At 38.8% G+C, this 17,032-nt stretch overlaps 1 protein-coding gene across 6 annotated transcripts in view; it reads left to right on the forward strand.

The window, feature by feature from the left end:
• Window positions 1-17,032, forward strand: part of LOC140574749 (structural maintenance of chromosomes protein 6) — a 65,395-nt gene that overhangs the window by 32,844 nt on the left and 15,519 nt on the right. For all 6 annotated transcript variants that reach the window (XM_072694689.1, XM_072694687.1, XM_072694688.1 and 3 more), the window contains 6 exons: window positions 3,300-3,501; window positions 4,438-4,552; window positions 6,056-6,216; window positions 9,756-9,891; window positions 11,932-12,012; window positions 16,111-16,281. In XM_072694689.1, coding sequence (XP_072550790.1) covers window positions 3,300-3,501; window positions 4,438-4,552; window positions 6,056-6,216; window positions 9,756-9,891; window positions 11,932-12,012; window positions 16,111-16,281 — 866 coding nt within the window. The remainder of the gene's footprint in view (window positions 1-3,299; window positions 3,502-4,437; window positions 4,553-6,055; window positions 6,217-9,755; window positions 9,892-11,931; window positions 12,013-16,110; window positions 16,282-17,032) is intronic.

The following is a 17,032-nucleotide window of genomic DNA, read 5'->3' on the forward strand; positions in this document are numbered from 1 at the left end:
GGCCCTCCTTCTTATCTCTGGAGACTTCAATCATGCTTCTCCATCCTCCACCTTCACCCAATATGTAACCTGCCGCACCAGAGACATGAAAATACCGGACCTGTTTTTTGCCAACACAAAGGAGGCATACAACTCGTCACCTCTCCCTCGCCTTGGAAGATCTGATCACAGTCTGGTTCATCTTCTGCCTGTGTACAAACCCATTGTACATAGAGAACCAGCTGTCACCCATACAGTGAAGAAATGGTCTAAGGAGTCTTAGGAGGCTCTGAAGGACTGCTTCGAAACAACGGTGTGGGAAGAACTGTGTGATCCTAATGGGGAGGACATTGACAATCTTACTTACTGCCTTACGGACTATGTCAACTTCTGTGTGGATAACACCGTGCCCACCAAGACTGTTCTGTGTTTTTCCAACAAGCCATGGATTAATCCAGATATAAAGGCTTTCCTAAAAGCGTAAAAGAGGGCCTTCAGATCTGCTGAAAGCTGTGCAGAGGGAACTGAGAAGGAAGATCAGGGAGGGGAAAGCCAGCTACAGGAAGAAGCTGGAGGAACAGTTGCAGCAGAACAACGTAGGGGAGTTTGGAAATGCCTTAAAACCATATCTGGCCACACAAAGTCCAACTTCCAGGTGGCGGGGGACCAAAAGTGGGTGAAAGATCAAATCTGTTGAAAAATAGATTGAGATCAATCACCTAGCCCTCCCCCTACACAGACCCCTGCTGTATCCCCACTCAGCAGCACTACCATCATGCTGCCCTCCCCCTTCTTCTTCTCTCACAACTTTTGGCTCACGGTCATCATCATCATCATCATCCCCTAATGGCTCATCGTCTGGCAGCATCAACCACCCATTCACACATTCCAGCACCCAGCCCCCCTGCTCCAACCTGTCCTTCACAACAACCCAGGTGAGAAATGAGCTGTGGAAGATCAAGACAAAGAAAGCTACAGGTCCTGATGGAATCAGTGCCAGGCTCCTCAAGTCCTGCGCAGATCAGCTGTGCAGGGTAGTTGAGCATATGTTCAACATAAGCCTGAAACTGGGAAGTGTACCACAGCTGTGGAAAACATCTTGTGTGGTACCTGTGCCCAAAACACAGCACCCGAAGGACCTAAATAGCTACAGGCCGGTGGCACTGACTTCTCATCTGGAGAGGCTGGTCCTCAACCACATCCGTCCTCTGGTGAGCCCATCCATGGACCCTCTTCAGTTTGCCTACCAGCCATGTGTCGGGGTGGATGATGCTGTCATCTATCTTCTACACATAGCTCTTTCTCACCTGGAGAAGCCCGGTAGCACTGTGAGGATCACCTTCTTTGATTTATCGAGTGCTTTTAACACCATACAGCCAGGGCTCCTAAAGGACAAGCTGGAACATTGTGGAGTGGACAGTCACCTGTCAAACTGGATTCTGGACTACCTCACCAACCGACCACAGTATGTGAGGGCACGGGACTGTGTCTCTGACTTGGTGGTCAGTAGCACAGGAGCCCCTCAAGGAACGGTCTTGGCACCGTTTCATTTCACCCTGTACACTGCTGACTTCATGTACAGCTCACCGACCTGTCACCTCCAGAAATTCTCTGATGACTCAGCGATCGTCGGCCTCATATCCAATGAGGAGGACAGCGAGTACAGAGAACTGATTCAGGACTTTGTGGACTGGTGTCTGCAGAATCACCTCCAGATAAACGCAGGAAAGACCAAAGAACTGGTGGTAGATTTCCGCAGGTGCAGACACCCCACTCCATCAGTGAACATCCAGGGTATGAACATCGAGAGTGTGGACTCTTATAAATACCTGGGTGTTCATCTGAACAACAAACTGGACTGGTCAGTCAACACTGCTGCACTCTTCAAGAAAGGCCAGAGCAGACTCTACCTACTGAGGAGACTGCAGGGAGCACTCCTGAGGACTTTCTTTGACACAGTGGTGGCATCTGCCATCTTTTATGGAGTGGTCTGCTGGGGCAGTAGCATCTCGATGGCAGATAAGAAGAGACTGAACAAACTCACAAAGAGGGCCGGTTCTGTCCTGGGGTGCTTCTTAGACCCAGTGCAGGTGGTGGGAGACAGAAGGATGACAGCCAAGCTGGCATCCATGCTAAAGAACAGCTCCCATGCATGAGACTCTGACAGCACTGGGCAGCTCCTTTAGTGACAGGCTGCTTTACCCCAAGTGTGTAAAGGAGCGGTATCGCAGGTCCTTCCTTCCTGCTGCCGTCAGACTGCACAACCAGCACTGCTCCCAGCGGACCACATACACACACATTTAACTACACACACATGCTCAGGGAACAGCGATGCAATGCAAAAATACTATGTGCAATACCCTCCCCCCCCCACACACACATGTGCAATGAGTCATTTGCTGTAAATAATAGTTATTGCTTTTTTAATTCTTATTTATATTGTGTATATAGTGTAATTATTTATCTACATTTTTGTAACTGAGTGTCTTGCTATCCCTTTCTGCTGTGACACTGAGAATTTCCCCACTGCGGGACTAATAAAGAATTATCTTATCTTACCAAAGGACACCACCTCAGAATGGTGGAATAAGAGACAGTTTAATTCTTATTACTTTAATAAATATTACTTTCTTACATCCTGTGAAAATTATTTGCTCTTTTTTCTTTCCTCCATACTCAGTGTGTTTCACAAACATTGAGTCAAGTATACTCAATTTAGTCTGGTTGAACACGTGATTGTTGCCAGCACCTGTACTTGCAACAAATACAAATTAAATATAATTCTGAAATAGCCTGTACAGCTTGGTTTGTGTATGTCAATAGAGTAATTCCACCTTTTGGCGCTTCATAGTGATGAAACTTTACAGGCAGTGTGCTACAACAATAAATGTAATATTCAGCCTACTTGTGGAAGACATGTATTACTCTGTCCACTTTTTAACTCCGGATTATAAAATTTGAGCAATGTGAGCAATGTAATATGGTAAAAAAAAGAGAAATGGTGTATTTGTGTTTACTTCAACCCCACCTGTTTCATAAACTGATTACGTTTCTAGACAGTTTACATCAAACCACCCTGAATCCCTTTAATTTAGTGACTATATATAGTCACTAAATTATAATACTGAAACTTTGAAAATTAGTGAAACTTCGCTTTAATAACTTTGCCTTGCACATTGGTCTACACTGGCTGTTTGCAACATGCAAAAACATTTGCAGTTTCTCATGTCAAAGTTATCTGTAAATAAATTTTGGAAGTTTTTTCTGTAATTAGCCAGTTTTATTTTGAATGCTTTTGACATGAGTACTTTTGTTTTTAGGATTCTGTATCCGGTTACGAGATGCAGACTTTGGTCTTGCTGTGGAGAGCTGTCTGAAGTCTCTGATGTTGGCTTTCTGCTGCGATAACTATATGGATGAGAGAGTACTACAGGCTCTCATGATTCAAAGCTTTCCACAGGGACGAAGACCTCAAATTATTGTCAGTGAATTTATTGATACACCGTACAACATTAGTAACAGGTACCTAAACTGTTATCTTCAACATGTATTTAACATTTATGTTGTCCCTGCATGTACGGGGGCTAGACAAAGTACTTTGTATGACACACAATTACAATCTAAGAATTATAAATATATATATTTTTTAATACATGACATACTTTAGAGTCAGTTGAGCGCATTCACCAATCGTTCTTAAAACTAATTGTTTTTTTTTTTTTTAAACCTTCTTATGAGGTATCTGCAGGTGGTGCTTAAAAGTGCTTTTGTCATCTAGCCGTATGCCATGGTACTTGTATTCAACTCTTTTAGTGTCAGTTTCCTTTAGGGTTTTAGTTTAAAAGGTTTGAAAAAAGTATTAAAATTGATGTTAGATGATTTGGAAAACCACATAAATTTGTTTTTTCTCAACATTTAAAACTACTGTAAGGCATTAAAATAATACTAGGGTCAATTACACCTGTACACCTGCAGGTCATTAGGTGCATTAGTTAACCAGATCAGTTTAAAATCTCTTGGTATTACCATGTCCGAGTCAGTGTATGAGGATAAAAGTTCAGCTAACTCATCTACAGCATTAGAGGACGCAGAAGAAGGTCTGTATGCACCAGCTACCACAAAGCTATTATTGCATCCTGCACAAACTTGTAAAGCTCTGTTCTTTGAAGAGTGCATTGCAAGTTTTTACTTGGATAATAGGTTAAAGGTAAATAGCCACACCACCACCCCTTATTTTTCTGTCTGTTCTGAAAAGATTGTACTTGGTAAAGCTACTTCAGAATTAGTCAAAGCTAGTCTGATAGCAAACTTACAGCAACAAAAAAAAATCTGCTGGGCTTTATGATATTCCAGTAATTGTACTTTGAGCAAAAGCAGATTTAATGTATTGAACGCTCCTAACTCATTATTTTAAGTAATTTAAGACTTAAATCCCTGTCTCCTCTTTACCTTTCACAGGGCTGTCAATCATCCTGAATTCCCAACAGTTCTTCAGGCCCTTGATATTGACAATCCTGTTGTGGCTAACTGTTTAATTGACATGAGAGGAATAGAGACTGTGCTGCTTATTAAGGTAAGTGTAAATATAATGTTTTTGATGCTTAAAATAGTTTCACTAGAGTCTTCGGTTAACAAAATTTGTGGCATGCATAATTTGAAATTGTATATAACCGACGAGAGGCGGAAGACGAGTTACTGAGTGTCCATTGGTCAGCTTCAAACAAAACATAGACGGACACACAAATCCAGCAATTGCAGATGAGACAGATGTCTGACACCTAAATCTACCAGTTAGACGCAGTGAGAAATAGGATTTGACATGGTGCATTCGTAGATTCCGGAGGTGCAAGTCTTCAGCAGACGGATCATCTCACCATGAATATCAATGTGTGTGTGTGTGTGTGTGTGTGTGTGTGTGTATATATATATATATATATATATATATATATATATATATATATATATATATATATATATATATATATATACTGCTCAAAAAATTAAAGGGAACACTTAAACAACACAATATAACTCAGACTGAAATCAGACTGTCCACCTAGGAAGCAACACTGATTGGCAATCAATTTCACATGCTGTTGTGCAAATGGAATAGACGACAGGTGGAAATTATTGGTAATTAGCAACTCTCTTAGACACACTCAATAAAGGAGTGGTTCTGCAGGTGGGGACCACAGACCACTTCTCAGTACCTATGCTTTCTGACTGATGTTTTGATTACTTTTGAATCTTGGTGGTGCTTTCACACTCGTGGTAGCATGAGATGGACTCTACAACCCACACGAGTGACTCAGGTAGTGCAGCTCATCCAGGATGGCACATCAATGCGAGCTGTGTCACGAAGGTTTGCTGTGTCTGTCAGTACAAAAGGAGACGTGGAGGAGGCCATAGGAGGGCAACAACCCAGCAGCAGGACCGCTACCTCAGCCTTTGTGAAGGAGGAATAGGAGGACCACTGCCAGAGCCCTGCAAAATGACCTCCAGCAGGCCACAAATGTGCATGTGTATGCACAAACTGTTAGAAACCGACTCCATGAGGATGGTATGAGGGCCCGACATCCACAAATGGGGGTTGTGCTTACAGCCCAACGCCGTGCAGGACGCTTAGCATTTGCCAGAGAACACCAGAAAGAACACCACTGATTTTGACATGTTTTAAGGACATTACATCAAAGTTGGATCAGTCTGTTGGGTGTTTTTCCACTTTAATTTTGTGTGTGACTCCAAATCCAGGCCTCCATTGGTTAATAAATTTGATTTCCATTGATGATTTTTGTGTGACAAAGTATTCAATGAGAGTATTTAATTAATTCAGATCTAGGATGTTATTTGAGTGTTCCCTTTATTTTTTTTAGCTCGCTCTCTCTCTCTCATATTTATACACACACACACACACACACACACTTGTTTTTTTTATGTATGTATTTAGCTCACATTGGCTTTTTGGGGGTGTGACAGCACTTAAGAACACTTAAAATAATTAAAATCAAGACTGTTAGTCTGCATACCATCAAACAAAAATGTGATATTTGATATATGCACTTTTTTATGTGTATAGAATAGTAAAGATGCACGGAGAGTGATGCAGGGAGGAAATCCTCCTCGCAACTGTAGAGAGGCATTTACACGTGAAGGGGATCAAGTGTACAACAACCGTTACTACTCCTCAGACCAACAAAGAGCACTGTACTTTAGCTGTGATGTGGAACAGGAAATCAGGTATGTTTTCTCTAGTCATTGAATAAAAAATTGAAGAATTGTCAACATGCCAGTGTAATAATTTGATGGATAATTGGTTTTAAAATGTATTATTCTAAAAAAAAAAGTAATATTATTATTAGTGTTTTACTTAACAGATTGAATCACATGAAACTCATTCATAGATACTTAATTTGTATTTATACCAGTAAGCCCTTATGTCTTTTGAATAATTATTTAATACATTTATCATATTTGTTTTTCCAAAGTGAATATTACCTTGACGAATAAAAAGAAAAAGTTTGTTCTTACTTCATAAATGCATTTCAGTATCTCAAATTATTTGAATATTTTTTTTAATCAAACAGAAATTCAAGGTCAGACAAGTATGTTCATTTATACACTCATTTATAGACTCAGTCCTTTACTACAAATTACTGCTTTAATAGTAAAGTCAAATTTATTTGTATAGCGCTTTTTACAATGGTTATTGTCACAAAGCAGCTTTACACACTCAGTAATTAGTAAAACACAGAAAAAAAGAAAAATAAATAACATAAAAATCAAAGACCCCCAGTGAGCAAGCCAATGGCGACAGTGGCAAGGAAAAACTCTCTCAGAGCTGGAGGAAGAAAGACTCACAAGGGGGACCCATCTTCCTCTGGTCAGAACTATTTATAGAGTATTGATAAAAGTTACCAAACCATCTATACTGTTGAAATGCTCTGGTGTGCAACATTTTCATAATTATAATTTAATAATCATGGTGTTATATAGTCATGGCAGTGATTTTAAGAGTAATGATAGTTAATAGTGGTAATATTAATAGTGGCACATAATTGAGAGTCCAGAAGGTTTTAACATGGTCATTAGGCAGGTAGCAGTGGTAGGAGGATGTGCCGTTGGTCTGGCATGAGTGGTGGGGGAGGCAGGCTTGGTGGTCACACTGGTAGGTGGCACCCTGAAACACTAGCGTCCATCTGCTCCACCGTCCACAGTGAGACGACAGCTCCAGCATCTCCTTATACTACAATACCCTTTGTCTGTGAAACCCTGGGTCTGCAACCTTTATTTAAGGGGAAACATTAATTACCAAAAGCTAAACTAAATAGCTGAGTTTTCAGCCTAGCTTTGAAGATGTTGTACATGAGACATGAGTAATCTTGATGGTTCATAATACATGTGGACAAAATTGTTGGTACTCCTCAGTTAAAGAAAGAAAAAAACACAATGGTCACAGAAATAACTTGAATCTGACAAAAGTGAAAATAAATACAAATTCTATGAAAATGAACAAATGAAAATCTGACATTGATTTTGAACCATGCTTCAACAGAATTATTTTAAAAAAATAATTAAACAGGCCTGAACAAAAATGATGGTACCCCTGAAAATAATGTGACCAAATGGACATGTTAAATCAAGGTGTGTCCACTAATTAGCATCACAGGTGTCTACAATCTTGTAATCAGTCAGTGGGCCTATATATAGGGCTACAGGCAGTCACTGTGCTGTTTGGTGACATGGTGTGTGCCACACTCAACATGGACCAGAGGAAGCAAAGGAAAGAGTTGTCTCAGGAAATTAGAAAGAAAATTATAGACAAGCATGTTAAAGGTAAAGGTTATAAGATCATCTTCAAGCAGCTTGATGTTCCTGTGACTACAGTTGCACATATTATTCAGAAATTTACATTCTTACTTAATGGTAACAAGAGCCCAGAAAAACTTTTAAAGAGGTTAAAGGTGAACTTCAAGCTCAAGGAACATCAGTGTCAGATTGCACCATCTGTCATTGAGCCAAAGTGGACTTCATGGGAGATGACCAAGGAGGACACCATTGTTGAAAACAAATCATAAAAAAGCCAGACTGGAATTTGCCAAACTACATGTTGACAAGCCCCAAAGCTTCTGGGAGAATGTCCTATGGACAGATGAGACAAAAATTTAAATATTTGCCAAGGCACATCAGTTCTATGTTCACAGACAAAAAAATGAAGCATATCAAGAAAAGAACACTGTCCCTACTGTGCAAACATGGAGGAGGCTCTGTTGTGTTCTGGGACTGCTTTGCTGCAACTGGCACAGGGTGTCTTGAATCTGTGCAGGGTACAATGAAATCTCAAGACTATCAAGGGATTCTAGAGAGAAATGTGCTGCCCATTGTCAGAAAGCTTGGTCTCAGTCACAGGTCATGGGTCTTGCAACAGGATGATGACCTAAAACACAGCTAAAAACACCCAAGAATGGCTAAGAGATTGGACATTGGAACATTGGACTATTCTGAAGTGGCCTTCTGAGCCCGGACCTAAATCCTATTGAGCTGAAACATGCCGTCTGGAAAAGGCACCCTTCAAACTTGAGACAACTGGAGCAATTGCTCATGAGGAGTAAGTTAAGGGTACCATAATTTCTGTCCAGGCCTGTTTCATGAGTTTATTTTTATTAAAGTTAATTAAATTTTTATTAAATTAATTATGTTGAAGCATGGTTGAATTGCAATGTCTGGCTTTTTTTTTTTTGTCATTTATTATTACTTTTGTCATTTTCAAGTTATTTCTGTGACCATTGTTTTTCTTTCTTTAACCGAGGGGTACCAACAAATTTGTCTACGTGTGTATGTTATAAGATCTCTCAGGTACTCTGAAGCGAGGCCATGTAGGACTTTGTATGTTAATAGAAGAATTTTATAATCAATACAACTGGGAGCCAATGCAGTGCTGATAAGTGGACTGAAATGGTCAGCATTTTGAACTAGTTGAAGATTATTGAAGTTCCTGTTGGAACACCCTGACAGTAGTGCATTACAATGATTTAGCCTTAAGGTAATAAAAGCGTGTACTGGCTTTTCTGCATCCTGTAGAGATCAGGAATTTCTTAGTTTGACTTAATGTTCCTAAGATGTAGAAAGGCTTTCTCACTAATATTAGATATATGTTGCTCAAATGATAGATCTGAATCGAATATGATGCCAAGATGTTTAGCTGCTGGACTAGGAATAATGGAAGAATCAGCCAAGTCTAACCTTAAGTCTGATTAGTTTATTTCTAGTGTCTTTTAGATCTAAAAGGAGAGCCTAGGGTTTGTTAAAAAGAAGGACGTTATGTGACATCCAGAGTTTTATATCCTTTACACACTCCTCAATTTTCTTAAATCTAGATTTATTGTCTGAATTGGCTGATCTATAGAGCTGTGTCATCTGCATAACAATGGAAATTAATATATCTGCTTGTACATGTAATGTAAATAGTAGCAGTCCTGAAATAAAGCCTTGCAGAACTCCATATCTTACATTTGTGTAATTTAAAGATAAATCTTTTTCCTTTACGAACTGATAGCTTTCGTTTAGATATGATTTGTACCACAATAGGGCTTTTCCTGTGATTCCAACCTTGTTCTCTAACCTTTCTAAGAGGACAGTGTGATCTATTGTATTATACTGCCCAGCACCAAGTTTAAGTAACACATGCTCTAAATCTGGTGAATGCATTTTGTTTGCTCAGTGTGTTATTGTTGTGTGTCTTGTCATGAAGTAATGTTTTGCATTTCTCTCCTCTGAAGACATTTACAAGCAGTTCTGAAAACTCAAAAGGAACATTTAAATGGCTTCAAGCAGCAGATTCGGGATGTTGATGACCACGTTCTTCAGACTGAGGCTCTACTGAAGAGAGCTGTTGATGATCACAAATTGGTCAAGGTAATCTTTCACTTGACATTTGTTTAGTGTTTCCTTGAAGCTCGCTACTTCCCACCTCAGAGTGGTTATAAAACTTTAACTGTTTAATGTTAGCAAAAAGACACTCACCGTGTCTAACGGTACTAACAGTGTTTAGAGATATTGGTAACATTACTAAATCATTATAATAACTAAACTAATAAAACTAAAGACATTAATTAAAAAATAGAATTTGTGAATGTAACAAGTTACATTTTCTTTTGAGGAAATAGTTAAAACACCCTTACATTTATTACTTTTATAAAATGCTTAAAATTAGTATGCAGTGTACCACACCATCTGCAAATAATTAGAATATCATTATAAAGGATATTAAAGGAGTCTGTTATACTTAAACCTCAAGCATTTATTTTCCTTTAGATTGTTGGAAGGAGTGGTTTCACCACGGCGAGATCAAGAGATATTTAGAAAAAAGCTTGGACATACATACGAGTCTAGGAAGGGATTCTAAAAGATCTTAAAACATTTAAACCAGCCATTGCAGTGTCTGAAAATTGTGGAGAACATATTAAACAACTGCCATCCTAGCAAGTTCATTCCAAGAGACGACCGCAAAAAACAAAAAAATAATTGTGGCTTTCCTGAAATGTCATATTTTGTGCATGGTGTAACAATTCATCACTTAACAAAGATGCATAAAGTGACACAAAAAGCTGCACTGAGGTTGAGTAACACCAACATTGTTACACAGCCTTGTTTAGTGGCAAGATGATCATTTTTTAAGTAGAGCTGCTCAGTGATATGATGTAAATCCAAATTAATTTTTTTTCATGTATGTGGTTCTTACGCAAGTATAAAGAAATGTTGTTGGGCTACAGTTTTTTTCTATGTCTTGGATAGTAGGATTGAATTAGGTCTGTAAGTAGACAGTACACAAGGATCAAGCATTTCTTGGACAAAGATCTAATAACTGCTAGTTGAAAAGATTTGGTGACCAAGAATGAAGAATTTATTATTGTTAAAATACATTTAAATAATGTAGACATAATAATCAAGGCAGAGAGATAATCAAGGCAGTTCGTAGATGGTCGGTTTAGCCTGTCTTTCTGAAGCTTGGTCTCGTTCTGGATTGTCAGCAGCTTATAAGACTACTTTGCCGACTAAGTAAAACATTATGGTCCGTGCTGAATACCTTCCATAATGTTCATGTTTAAGTTTGTAATGCTTAAAGAGAATCTGCAGATTTTGTGATAAAATGTACAGAACATACATTTTCTACAGTGCAAGTGGAAGAAAAGTAACTTTTTACAATGCAATTATACTTTACCATGCAATACTTAATACATTTAATATTAAGTAAATTTAGGGATTGTAGTCAATGCTTAATACAATTATTCTGCATAAGTTTTAAAAAATTTACAATTTGATTTGACTATTTAAATGTGATTCACACAGCTCAAACTCATGTTTAAAAACTGCGGCCGTTGAGGTCATGTGCCCAACACCTTGACCATCCTGCTACCATTGCAGTGTAATGCCCCTCTCAGTCGTAGCTGAAATGCCAGTGAAAACAGCCCGTTTCCAGTGACTACAGGCAGAAGGCTTGCATTTGGCTGGTCTCTATAACAATTTTGTAATCTTTCCTTGACAAACATTTATCAACTATCTAGCCAACTGTTAGCTGCCGTTTGGAGCGAAGGGCTGCACTGCAAACTAACTAGCTAGCTGTTTAGATTGTACTTTTATAAAACAAGATCTAGTTAGCTTATCACTAACAGAAACAAACTAGCCAACACTACACCTGTCTAGCTACATGTTAAATGTAGGCCTTTATTAGCTAGCAAGCTATGTATTTGCTTGGTCATTACAGTACAGATTTTACCACAATGAAATCTGTGGTAATGAACATTTTTGGTTATATTTGCTCAAATAATATTCTAATGACATAAAAAAGGGGGAAAACTTAAACATTGTGTGCATGGGGGTAGCAACCATTTGTGATGTTGAGACACTTAACTAATGTTTTTTTTTTTTTTTTTTTTTTTTTTTTTTTTTTTGCAGGATCGGTGCCGGAAACTTCGTTTGGAGATGAATGACTTGAGAAATGTAGAAGAACCCCAATCAGAGGATCTGAAGCCACTGGTAGTTTTCAGTGTTAATTTTTGTGAATTTCATTGTTTTTTTTTTATTGTAATATCAGGTATAAATGACATTGGTATGTAGATTAACAGTTTGTTTTTTCCTAGTACATATATTCTCTCTAAAAAAAAAAAAAAACATTGGTGCACACAAATGTAAAACAGTACATGTTCCAAATTATTTTGCATAGGGTTGCAAAATTTAGCATGGGAATTAATGAGAATTAATTACTTGGTTATGGGGAATTAATGGGAATAAAATGAGCATATTTTAAACTAGATGTAAGAAACTTACATGTAGTTGGTAAAAATATACTGAAAGAGAATATTTGCTAAAATAATTAAATATGATACCAAAACAGTTGAATAGCAAAGCTGCTCCTCAATCCCAGGCACATGGCACATTACACACTTAAGGGCTATTGAGACCAGACCCCCTGCATTCACTGTCCATTCCTCCATCATATGTCCAGATGACTTCTAAAAACCTGACACTCACCACTACTGAAAGCACATATCAAGTCAAGTGGGTTTTTATTGTCATTTCAACCACATACAGAGTACACAGTGAAACGAAACAACGTTCCTCCCTGACCATGGTGCAACATAGACACAGTGCATACAGAACACAAGTGCAACACAGTACAAGTGCAGACAGATAATACAACACAATACAGACAAAAAATAATAAATAATTAGGGGTAGTGTGCAAATTATGCAGTGTGCAATAAATATTGAGTCCAGTTAGGTGGTATAGTTATTTGTGCAAAATGCTTCCCATATTGTCTGGGGTAAATGGTTGGTGAGCGTTGGAGTTGAGAAGTCTGATGGCTGGGGGGGAAGAAGCTATTGCAGAGTCTGGTCGTGTTGGACCGAATGCTGCAGTACCTTCTTCTTGATGGTAGGAGGGAGAACAGTCTGTGTGAAGAGTGGGTGGAGTCATCCACAATGCTGGTTGCTTTGCGGATGCAGCGGGCAGTGAAAATGTTCATGACGTAGGGGAGAGAGACTCCGATGATCCTCTCAGCTGTCCTCACAATACTCAGGATGCTCTCTATGGTACCTCTATAGAAGAGGGTGAGGATGGGTGGAGGGAGACAGACCTTTCTCAGCTTCCTGAGGAAGTAGAGATGCTGCTGGGCTTTCTTGGCTGTAGAGCTGGTGTTCAGGGACCAAGTGAGGTTCTCCGCTAAGTGGACACCAAGGAACTTTGCGTTCTTAACGATCTCCACAGAGGGCCCGTTGATGCTGAGCGGTGAGTGGTTGTGTCTTGCTTTCCTGAAGTCAACAACCATTTTCTTGGTCTTGTCTACATTCAAGTGAAGGTTGTTGACTGTACACCAGTCTGTCAGCTGCTGCACCTCCTCTCTGTATGCTGACTCATCGCCTTTGCTGATGAGACCCAGCACAGTTGTATCATCTGCAAACTTTGTGATGCTGTTAGAACTGTGTTTCACAGCACAGTCATGAGTCAGCAGGGTAAACAGCAGAGGACTCAGAACACTGCCCTGGGGTGCCACAGTTTTCAGTGTGATGAACCTGGAGATGCTGTCCCCGAACCGGACTAACTGGGGCCTTCCCGTCAGGAAGTCCAGGATCCACTTCCAGATTGCACACAGTATTTGTTGCTATTTGCAATTGAATAATGATGCAAGACCAAGTCAAGATCATGTCTGAAATAAATTTGAGTAAAAACATGATTATGATTTAAGCAGTTAAAACATGGAAAGTAAAGAAATTTCTGCAAAAATTTGTGGAATACAAATGTTGAAAAATAAGCTTAAGACAAGCTGCAAAAACACGAACTACTAAGAAAATATTTAAAGCATGTGGATTGAAAGAAATGAAAAAAAACAAACAACCGTTGGTATAATCTTTTGCAGGGGGTCCAGTGAAGTCCAGTGGAGTAAACTAGCAAGTGACAAAATGGGCAGATCTACAGATCTTTTTAAGACTAACTTCTTACTCGGGGCTCTGTCATGTTCTGGGCCGGCATCAACACCACTGATGGAGGAGTTAGGAAGACATGTTAATGCAAGACAGTGCCCCCTTTCATGCTTCCAACTATACTTGTGAATGATTACAGAAAAAGGGATTTGCTGAACAGATAATGGATGGCCTACTTCCTCCCCTAAACCTTATTGGAAATTTGTGGGCAAGTCTGAAGCAGCAAGTTTATTCGGGTTATGTTGGTACCAGTCAAAGGATGCTCTCTGGGTGGCAGAAAACGGCATCAGTAAGGGCAAATCTGAAGAACATCCCAGTTCTGTAGATCATTCCTGAGCATGTGTGTATACAAATGTTTGTTGGTGTGTGTGTGTGTGTGTGTGTGTGTGTGTGTGTGTGTGTGTACACTAACAGACATGCATGCAAACACAATCATACACAGTACTACATACACTCACAACTGCACTGGCCCTTATCAAGTGTGTCAAGTGGCTTTTATTGTCATTTCAGCTCTGTACAAGTACACAGTGCAATGAATTTTGTTTTTTCCAGAACAAAGGTACAACATGGAACAAAACGAGAACAAAACAATACAGTACAGGACAGACTGCAAAATTGCAACATACAGACATGGGTGACAACATTAAACTAAAAGACAATACAATAAATACGACTCATTACTGAGGAGAGGTAGTGATTATGAGGTGCATAGATTTTTAACCGGTAGGTATTGTGAATAAGGTGTATAGAAGTTTTTACATGCTGTGACATTATATGCAGACATCTTATAATGCACATGAAACCACACACATCAGCGTCACATATTTTTTCTTTATAATAAATAGATATGTTCTCTGAAGGCAGGGGGTGTTAGTGGTGTCCCACAAGTGTGGTCTTTCTGGCTCTGGATTACGTAATTAGACGTTACCACATACGTCCGTCGGGTAATCTGATTCATTAACCAGTATGTTAAGATTAAAATTGCCTTTGGTTTCCAATGTTGTGTATTAATTGTATGAAGATAAACTGATATCTGATATCTGATCTGATGTAAATAGTTAAATTGGCATCCTTTGCTTTTCTGTCAGCTCTATGCTAATTATAATCAGAGGGTGTACGAGGGTCATAGAGAGGCTTTAGGGATGATCAGATTAGCATGGTTAAAGTTAAAATTACCTTTTTGCTTTGAGTTATTTGTGGTCAGTTTAGATAGTTACAGGGATAGCTGAGGATACACTTGAGTTGTTATCAGATAAGCACTTTATTGATCCCAAAGGACATTGCAGTGTCACAGTACTGTACATATTGCACACAACAACAGACATAAATATCTGAATAGTAGAATAAATACAGCAAAAGCTACAGAAGAGTTATTACCAACAAACTACAAATAAAAGTAGGCAGGGCCAATGTGGAAATATAAAGTATGTATGAGAGCAGCATATGTATTATTACATTATAGATATGAGGTAGTAAGACTAGATAAAATGTAATTACTAGAAGCCACAGTGACCACAGAGTGAAACTGTAGTAACAGCAGCAGGTCAGGTAGAAATCACAGTGCAATGAGTGCATTAGGTAATGATGATAAAAAAAAAATTATAATAAACTGACATGTAGCAGTAGGTTTAAATCAGCTTCAGACAGTATGAGATTAGTAGTGTCCCTGCAGTAAGAAAACACTTCTAATGAAGAACAAAGAAGAAAAAAAAAAGACATCAGTCTTGAGAAGTCATTATGAAAAGTCTGCATCAAATCCATGGCCACATAATTCTAAGCAGATATGCTCTCATGATGAATCTCATTGTCCGAGTACATGAAAACATGCGTTGCGTCTAAAACTTCACAAAAAAGAAAATCTCGCTTAACCAAAACAAAAAAGTCTATAAAATAGGCTAACTTTTTACACTATACATATATTATACACACACACACTATACACACACTCTGTATACATTATTTCACTGTTTAAAAAGTACGGGTTTGATATATAATCTGAAATGTTTACATTACTATTTACATATAGACACTGGATAGGTGTGAACAGGCAGTGGCTTGGCTGGGTGGAGATAATTAAGTGTCTGAATGCTGTCCAAATGCTAACCTTCATAACCTTGTTTATTAGCAAGTATTAATTGTCCATATCTCTTTTTAGGAAGACGAACTTGAGGAGCTAAGTAGCAGGTTGACTTTGTGTCGTGAGGAGTATGAGTCCGAGCGACAACAGATGTTGACATCGAAAAGGGTGTATGAAGAAGTAGAACTTCTCTACCGCCAGCACAGAGAAACATTAAACAGCGTGGCTGAGGAGGCAGAACCCATTAAGGTTAGATGAGTTTTAAAACATAAAAACATGACCCTCCATCAGGCTCAATTTATGTAGTGCCTTTAACAAATGTCAAAAGGCAGCTTTACAGAGATCCAGAGTGGCAAGGAAAAAAAGTGGAATCTATCCTCTTCTGCTTGACACCGGAGAGCAACAAAATAACAGGACAAGCATGCAATTAGGACTGAATACACAGTAATGACAAATCAAATAAAGCAATAGAACTTCTAATAAAGTTTGAGCACTACTGTACAAAAGTGTTCAAATTTATTTAAACCAGAGATTAATATTAAAAGTATAGTCAAGAGCAAAGGAGATTAGATTGATAATTGCCATGTTAATATAAATATGTTAAGAGCTTGATATGATTATAAGTAGTAATGGTTTTAGTAGGAGTCTAAAGAGAGGGGGTTGAATCATCAGGGGGTGATCTGGCAGCTTTCTAACCGGAAACAAACATATTACTGCAAACAAGCATTTTTTTGCACATCATGATGTTCAAATTTTTATCAAAGGTTATCTGCCTACTTCTCTAGCAAAACAAGAATTTGATTACATTTTTGGGGGGGGATCTGACTATAGACAGTAACACAGCAGTGTCCAGTTCATAGCAGGCCTATGCCTTGGTGGTTGTTCCTGACCACCATTTTTCCTCTCAGCTGTGGGTGACCGTTGGTCACCAAATGTTGATAGTGTCTACAATATTGTCATGATGAGCAACAAGATGTTAAGAGGCCTTGGTCTTGGCAAG

Source organism: Salminus brasiliensis, chromosome 13 (assembly GCF_030463535.1).
Source record: "Salminus brasiliensis chromosome 13, fSalBra1.hap2, whole genome shotgun sequence".
In the NCBI taxonomy this organism is placed as follows: domain Eukaryota; kingdom Metazoa; phylum Chordata; class Actinopteri; order Characiformes; family Bryconidae; genus Salminus; species Salminus brasiliensis.